This window comes from Cupressus sempervirens, chromosome 4, assembly GCF_028749045.1.
Source record: "Cupressus sempervirens isolate cs-2001-9-10 chromosome 4, ASM2874904v1, whole genome shotgun sequence".
Classification (NCBI taxonomy): Eukaryota; Viridiplantae; Streptophyta; class Pinopsida; order Cupressales; family Cupressaceae; genus Cupressus; species Cupressus sempervirens.
This window is the reverse complement of record NC_143121.1, coordinates 184,187,074-184,196,281: the sequence shown is the minus strand read 5'-3', so window position 1 is coordinate 184,196,281 and position 9,208 is coordinate 184,187,074. Positions and strand designations below refer to the sequence as shown.

The following is a 9,208-nucleotide window of genomic DNA, read 5'->3' as shown; positions in this document are numbered from 1 at the left end:
AGACTTTGCCATCATGACACTTTTTATAGTTTATTTAGTATTTAGGAGACTAAGATCTGTATGAGTGGCCTTCAGGCTATTGATTTAGGCAACGTCTATACAGCCACGAAAATGCACTTCCTTATGAAGGAGAGGACTTAGAATTTTTTTTGAAAAGTTGGAAAAAACAATGTAAAGGAAGTGCATTTTCGTGGCTGTATAGCCACGGGCGCTCACATGGGGTGATGCCCAAAATATGGGAGAGAATCCTCGATAAAACAAAAGAACCACGAGTCAAGGCAGATGCACGTGACACAGATGGACGGATATGAAAGCACAGCATACTGCAAATTTCATTGGAATAAGAGTATAGATTAAAGGAGAAAGGTCAAAAATTTATAAAATAAACATTAAAATAATTTTAAAGAGGCAATCATCACATGGGCCAGGAAAACAAAAAAGCACAATGGACTGGGAACGCGTCTCAGCAATTTCTGCCCACAATGTTATAAATCAACATCTTTCCCTGGCATAGGTACCGATGATCATTACAGTTTAGGTTCTATTTTCCTTCTGATAGTTCGAATTGCTCAATAGCTCAGTATTAAGTTTCAGTTTATCAGTTGTCATCTACAAAATCAATTATGGCATCTGTTGTGGTTGATGTTGTTCTTGGAAAGCTTGGCGGGATGTTGATAGAAGAGACAAACAAGCAGTGTGCACTTGTCTGTAACTTCAGAAGTGACTTTGAATGGCTGAGCAAGAAACTCACAGATATTAAAGAGTATCTCAGAGATACAGATGCTCACAGTGCGCACAGTGCGGCCGTGAGAAGATGGCTGCTGGATGTTGAAGAGATCTCTTGGGATGCAGAGGACATAGTGGACGAATGTGCTCTTCAATCAAAAGGTACGGATGATAATGAAATCTCCCAATCCTCTTGTGTCTGTGCTTTCAGCTATTCTCAATTAGTGTTTCGCTATAAAATTGCACGTCGGATTAAAGATCTGAAAGATAGAATGAGGTCCACTATGGAAAAGGCAACAGAGCTGAAACTAGTTGGGGATCTGATTAATTCAGACCAACCCTCTACAAGTACAGCGCAGACTGTAAATCTGAGGGGTTTAAATATAATTGAGAGGGAGTCGCATCCAGTGGCTGTTGAGTCCAAGGTTGAACAAGTCCTCCACCTGCTGAATGACCCTGCCGCGCCTGTCATTGCCGTTGTTGGTATGGGCGGTGTTGGGAAGACATTTCTGATGCAAAATGTTTTCAACAGAATAAAGGATAAGTTTGAGAAGTCAATATGGCTGGCTATTTCTCAGACTTACTCCCTGAAGAAGTTGCAGGCTGCTCTGGCCATGGAACTGGGTTTGAGCGAGGTTGTTAATGAGAGGGTGGATGAGGTGAAGGCGGCAGAGCTCATTCATGGCCGTTTGGAAAGCACAAGGTTCCTCATTGTGTTGGATGATGTGTGGAGAGCAAACCAGCAAGAGAACTTGGTCCTCGCACTTGGCATTCCAAGGGGGAATAACCCCCTCAGCAAGATTGTGGTCACGACAAGAAGCAGACATGTGAGCAGCACCATGAATGCTCTTGTTTATGACCTGCAGCCCTTGTCTGGAAAAGAGAGCTGGAATCTGTTCTGTGCTTTTTCCTTTCAGGGAAATCAACCGCCTCATCATCTTGAAGGGATTGCTCGTCAAGTTGAAGGGGAATGTGGGAGATTGCCCTTGGCTGTCAAAACAGTGGCAGCGTCTCTGGCGGTTGAGAGATTGTCAAGAGTCTGGGAATTGAAATTGCAGCAGCTAAGAGAAGCATCTTCTACCGAGGATCCCATTATGCAAATTCTCAAGCTGAGTTATGATTCTCTCCCGTCTCATCTGAAGCCCTGTTTTGTGTATCTTTCTTTCTTTCCAGAAGACGCTGAAATAGAGTACAAATATCTCATAAACCTGTGGATAGCAGAAGGCTATGTTCCTCATGGAGAGGACCAGCTCGATGTGGGATGGAGTTATATTTGCCATCTTCAAAGTCTATGTCTGGTCGAGAGAGTACGTTACATGTATGATCTGAGTTGTAGAACTTTCAAAGTGCACGATTTATTACTTGATTTGGCCATCAGCATAGCAAAGGATAGTCAATGTGCATTTAGCGTGGAGGAAGATTTCAAGAAAGGCCTCACTGTGCAAACGGGTAGGAGGTATCGCAGAATTTTAATGGGCAAGAGAAGCATAGGCGATGGTGACATAGATGCCATGGCAAAAAACAAGGTATATTCTGCGTCATGTCTTCGCACTCTCTCATTTTCAGAAAATGGGGGCATTCAAAATGTTCCAGCAATCTTGCTTAACGGTGCCAGAGTACTGCGCGTACTTGACTTGAGCGGCACTGAAATCTCATCATTGCCAGATTGTGTTGGAAATTTAAAGCTCCTTAGCGTTTTGAATTTAAGGGGGACAGAGATTACAGAGGTACCAGAATGTGTAAGGAGTAATAAGAGCCTTCGCTTCCTCGACATTTCTTATTGCAGCAGTCTACAACAGTTCCCTGAGTGGATTGGTGAACTTACTTGCCTGGAACATCTGGATATACGTCCATCCTGGAGGAACACATTTCAAGGACGAATGCCGCATGGAATATGTAGGCTCGTGTCTTTACAGGTACTGAAATTAGATTGGAATAACCAGCTATCTGTGGGAGAGAGTGACTTCTTAAATTTGGAGCATTTTGCGAATTTGGTCAACCTCCGTGAAGTGTGGTTAAATATCGAGCACGAGGCTGAATTGAAGAGTATTGAAGATGGGATCCTCGCCACGTTGGTGAAGATGCGTACTCTGAGAATAGACAACAAGTGTTCTGGTAATCTTCCACCTCTATCGGAGAAAATGTTAGCTATGAAGGATCTTGAATACCTTTGCCTATATAGCTTTGCAGTGCCAAATTGGATCTGTGGCTTCTCAAATCTGATGCAGTTGCTGTTATGGAGATGCCATTTTGCTGAATATCCAGCACTAGAGATGATGCCCAACTTAATAAAGTTGGAATTGTTGGGTAATCATTCTTGCAAGGCGTTGCCAGAAGTGTTCGGTAAGCCTGGGGGATTCCCTCAGTTACGTTATTTCGAAATTGGCGGGTTTCCAGTGTTAGAGGAGTTCCCAGAAGTACAAGATGGAGCAATGCCACGACTTGACATACTAAAAGTAACAGAGAGTTACAGGTTGACTAAAATTCCACGTGGGATGGAGCTCTTGTCAAGTCTGAAAGAGTGTCACTTTTACAATACAGGATTGCCAAATGTGTTTGATGAGGGCGGAGAATTATGGATAAAAATGAAATCCAAAAATCCTAACGTCAAAATTATGATGCTGGACGAGTAATTGATTTGTAGGCTAGAATGTTAAATAGTCAAAGTGTGAAATTGTCTCTATATAGTGAGATTGGGAAAATAGTGAAATACTATATGTATATCTTTTAATTTTTTTAATAAGATAGATGATAATTCTATTATTATATGTATGTTTTTTAAAATAAAATATATTTATAAAATAGTTATAAAGTTTAAGATTCAAAAATAAATGTATAATATTTTAAATATATATATATATATACATATATAATAATTTGCTTTCAAAAATTAATTAACATAATATATATCATTTATTGCATTTTACAATTAATCAATATAATATATAAATTATTTTTGTCAATTTAATTAGTATAATTTTTTTAATATATGTATGGAAAATATAAAATATCATTTACAAGTTCTTTTATCTAATTCAAATTATATTACTTTATTTCATAATAATTTGTGTTTACTTAGAATTTATTATACTTATTAAAGAATTGTTTTATTTATTTATTTATGATAAAAAAAAATTGGAAAATATATCCTTGTAATGTATTTTAAGTTCTAATTTGAATTTCTTCACTGTTATTTAGTTTTTTTGTGAGTTATTTTATAGATTTAGCTTTACTATGTGTTGGTTGCATTTTAGTTTTCATATATAAGGGCACAATGTTAAATGATTATTGTAAAATATATTTTAATGCAACTATGAAAAATACTAGGTTTTCGAGTAATTATACTATACACATTTAACATTATATTATTTGTGTTTAATATTTAATAAATTGGCATGTATGAGAATATAAATGATTGTAAAAGTTGAAGTGAAGACCTTTATAAGTTTTTTTTAATAATGAAGTCATATAGAATACCCTTCTATGTTTTTAAATTATTGACATATTATGTAATTCTTATTTTTCATTCCTATTTTCAATCATAGAGTTTAGATCCTATGAAAATTTGATATTTAAATATACACCTAGAATTCCTTGGATTTTCAACTTGGAAGAAGGAATTTATAGATAAATATTTGGCCAATATTTTAATATTGAGAATTATTTTATGGAAGGAGGAATCATATGGTAATCTTATAAGAATCTATAAGAACCTGTTTAAATTATATGTTTATAAAGAAAAAATTAGTTTAAAATGTGTTTGGGAGTGCATTTTTTTACAAGGAACTAACTTTCTTATTGGACATGTTGGTTCCTAAGTAATGGAAAATAATGCATCAACATTGCAATTTTAAAAGATAATTATTGATACATGAGTGAGTGTTTGAGGGAAGTGCATTCAATCATGGGGGTTTGAGATTATAACGAACAACTTTAGGATTGCAAGGGATTCTCCTTTCCCAATTCTGATGTCATGACCTACCATAGGTGCAAGGGAAAACATGCCTTGGAAGGAATTTTTGATATCCATCAAAACAAAAAAAAATCTAACTATCTTTGTTCTTTACAACTTGATATCCATCCAAATCTAGTTAAATACCATAAAGCAATAGAAAAACAACTTGATTGGAATGAGATTCTTGCACTTCTTTTTTGAAAAAAATATTAAGAGGGTTGACAAAAGGATCACATTGCATATAGGTTTATCTACATACATTTGCAAGTTAAATGAAAAGAGGACCATGGGTATGCTAAATGAATTGGTGCGGAAAAAAAAAAAATATAAGTGACCTATATTGCAGAGTTCTTTGTATTTTACATTAGGAATCATATTGTACACTGATAGGTTAAAACCTACAATAGGTTCATTGAATAAGAGGGGTCTACCATGTGGTGTCAAACTAAAGTTTAGAAATAATTTATAGTCTAGATTTATTACACACACTGTAAAAAAATAAAGAGAAAATCAATAATGAAAGTAATTTGAGTAACTTTGTCCCTACCATCTTCCAAGGAAAAGGTAAAGGTGGTGAATAAGGAAAGGGTCTCATGAGGGTTGTTTAAGCTCTATTTCTAAGGAAGAGGGTTATCCCATGACTCAAATTCTATTCTACCATGGGATTAATTAAAATCTTTCCCTTAAAAATAGAAGCCCCTAGTTTTTAGAACGCGGGTGGAAAAGGGGTGAGGCTAAAAATTTCTGTACTAGCTTAGAAATTATTTTTGCCACTTGTCAAAACATTTAGATTTTAGATTTTCATTGAAAATTTATTTTAGAAAGAAGTTTTTACTTGTAAATTATGCATGAAAGAAAAAAGAGGAGGAAAGATACTATTTTCATGAGACAACAACTTCCTTTAATTTTGGAGCTTAACACACTTCATGAGACTACTAGCTTTAAAATATCCCTGAAAAATAGAAAGAAACTCCAACTCTTTTGCATTAAAATTATGAGAGTCATAGTGAAACAAAAGAATATGATAATTAAATGTAAGTTGATTTGAATAATGTCAATGCTTAGAAACCAATCAATCCTTCCAATCTGCTCTCATATCAATTTGTTTCTTGACCTGCTTTATTCAAATTAATTGTAGTTTAGTGTTTGAGAGACATAAAACTTTGTGTTCAAGAAAGATCAAATTCTAAGAGTTTATACTAGTGATCGAGAGCTTTCTAGGTCATATCTATAACACCCTCTGAGATGTGACCTTAGGTTGGAAGGATTTTTAATGCATGTGACCTTGTCTATAATAGTCTCTTCTATTTTGATATCAAACTATGCAATGGCTTGGATGATTTGAAGGTGAATACCTGTTAATATTGAAGATGACTACTTGCATTAATGATGGAATAATTGAGATGAAGTGTAGCACAATGCACACTTCCTGATGGCTATTTTGTAAACGCAGAGTCGAGGCAACTTGGTTGTGTATCAATTCAAGGTGTTATCTTGTGGCTATGATGTGTGATTATTCCCACTAGCATAGTTATGATGTAGGAAATTGTATGGGACATATTCAAGGTGTAATTTGGAACTAATCTTGTGACAAACATTGGCAAGGTTGTGGTATAGAGTCTTTTTAGGGATATGATTCAAGGTGTAATATGGGGATATGTCATGGCTAACCCAATGAGCATAGTTTTGGAGTAGGTAAGGCTAGGAGTTGATCCAAGTAGTATTCAAGTGGTTTACAAATGAAAACCTAGGGCTTTGTAGGAGAGATCACACTGATTGAGATGGGGTCTCATTAAATATGCTACCTATAGTCTATGGTACTATTGTGATTTTTTGATATTGGTGATATTAGGTTGGTTTTTTTATGGGTTCTTGTAATTCAACAATATGGGTTGAAAAACTTTAAGAATCTTAATCATGACAATAGTCGTGCTAGTAGGATCTTGGAAGCATGCATTGGAGTAGGGGCTGCATTGTAGGTTTCTAGGTCACTTCTGTATTAATAGTGTCATGTCATCATGCTAAGTCATGAAATGATATCTTAAGAGTTGGGCTTGAGAATATAGAACTAGGTTTACGTACAGTTATAGAATGCTAGGCTAAGGTTCTCATGTGAGCAATCTAGGAAATGTGTACATAAGGGGTTATTTAATGAAGGATTCTCAAAGTAGAGCTCAAGTGGCATGGAAAGCAACTAAGTCTCCATGGTATAACTTGGTATTATGTTGGTCTCTATGAAATAATCCCTTGTTGCATGGAATGTGACAATGGTCTAGGATTAGAAGTCAAAGACTTTCCATGATAGCTCATCATTGGATTCATGGTGAACTTAAGTGAGGGTTTTGAGTGTACAAGGAGAAAGAATCCCTATATAGGGTTCTTGAGTGTATCAGGTTTATTGATTGAGCTCAAGTAGTCAAGTTGGTGAACAATGAACTAATTTCAAAACTACCTTGGACTTTGAGACGTATTGGGTGTGAGTTTGTAGGAGGTTTCCATGATATTGGCTTTTGTAGACCAAAAATCCACTCTATACACTAATCTACCTTGGATTGGCTTGTGAGAGTTATCTCAAGGATAAGAAGTCTTGAAGCTGAGTACTTGAGTATTTTGTTGGGTTTTCATGGTTTAAGCATCTAGGCTTGTGCATAAGTCTAGTTCATGCTCTCTTGGTGAGATAGAAGCTATGGATTCAACTAATGTATATTTTTGAAGGTGGTGGCTATAGTATAATCATCGGTGCCACACGGGTCATTACTTTGGACCCATGACATCTAGTATCAGAGCATGTCATTTTTATAATCAAAGTGATGTGATGATCTAGTATCTAATTAGTGTTGTGATCAGAAGACAAGATCATGGATCTAGTATATCAAAGAAATTTTGATTAGGAATATAGAATTGGGCTACACTAACTTGTTGAGTTAGTAAATGGGAGAAGATTGCTTTTAGTTTATGGGCCATACCAGATTGGTAATCATGTATCAAATTTATTCATTTGACTTATCAGTTTGATTTGGTGATCTGGCAATAGAGCATGTTGTGATTAGGATTATTAGTATATGCTTATTAGTGCATGTGGCTAGAAGGGTACTAGATTAGAGATCTAGTTCGATGTATCTTTTGTTATTCATCAAATCTATGTTGGTGATCAAATAGGTGAGCGTTCATTCCTGGGTGATGTACAATGTTGGTGAGAGAATGATTTGAGAAGTGAGAGAGAGTTGCAAGATGATCATGGAGTGGTCTATTCTCTTGGTGCTAGAGAGGAAATTCAAGTAGACTAGATTGAAAGATTCTCTCATATGTAAATGATTCCTTATCTAGAGAAATTGAATTTAAGTATTAGCATGAGGTGGACTTTTTTGCTAATGAGTTTGGTAAAAAGTAAAACTGGTCATCTCACTACTTAGCCATCTTGCACTCTTTGGTGTAGCTGTTATCTTGAGAGATGGGTTTGAGGTGTTGGGTTTCTAGTAGGAGATATTAAGTTTCTCTAGTCATTCTTAATGGGGGATGTAAAAAGAAGAGATTCATAATTTTTATTATGACCTATGCAATTTGAGCATCTCCTTCTCTATGTTGTCTACTCTTGTTCTTTAATGTTTCTTATATTTTACATGAGTTCTTCATATTGGGGTAGTGGAAAATGTAATCTTTAAAAGGAGACTTTGAGGGTAGAAATCTGGTGATCCACCATCAGATCTCGATGTGCAGTGTTAAGCTCAATTTATTCTTTGATGAGCTTAAGGACCAAAGCTACAAAGTAGGTATACCTTCATTAATTTTATATTGACGGGTTTAGTTAGTTCCTTAATTGGTGTTTCATGGTTATCGATGATGGATTCATTTGGTATAGTTCTCAATTGAGGTATTAGATGAGTCCTAGATACCTGTTCTTGTCCTAATGCAGGTTTGTACTATATTGATGAAGATGTATGCCCCATTACATTGTAATTGTGATGCACATAGGTTTAGTGTAAATCATGTTTCCCTAATATAGCCATAGTTACAAATTTGTAGATCTCATTCCAACCTAATGCATCAAGTTTTTCACAAATGAGATGACTCTTGAAATGACTAGAATCTAGAAATATGGAGGAATATTTACTAAGTAAATAATGAAGTTGGACCACACAAAAGACTGGGATACATTATGATCTAGGGTCATTCAAAATTGATGTGTGATGCCTTTGGAAGGTAATCTTGATTTACTAGTTGCAACTTAAGATTAGTTTAAGAATTTGTTTAGATGCATGTCGCCATTCATTAAACTATACCATTGAGCTTGTTGGTTGTCTCATTGTTTGGTGCTTTATTTAGTTGGTTTCTGAGCTAGGTGGTGGGCTCATTTTCTTATGCATGATCAATGTGGTAGCCTTAGAAGTATAGAGCATCCTTTCCATACTCCATTCTTGGTCAGAAAAGATTATATGGGGTATTTGGGTATGTCATCTCTATGGTTTTTTAAGCCACAATGGAAAGTAATCACTATGCTTCATGCCAAGTTTAATGACTTGATGTAAG

At 35.6% G+C, this 9,208-nt stretch overlaps 1 protein-coding gene across 1 annotated transcript; it reads left to right on the top strand.

The window, feature by feature from the left end:
- Positions 1-623: 623 nt before the first annotated feature.
- Positions 624-3,492, top strand: LOC149560611 (disease resistance RPP13-like protein 4). Its single transcript, XM_089824744.1, has one exon. It carries the CDS (start codon positions 624-626, stop codon positions 3,357-3,359), a length of 2,736 nt encoding a protein of 911 aa, XP_089680870.1. The 3' UTR covers positions 3,360-3,492.
- The last annotated feature ends 5,716 nt before the right edge of the window (positions 3,493-9,208 follow it).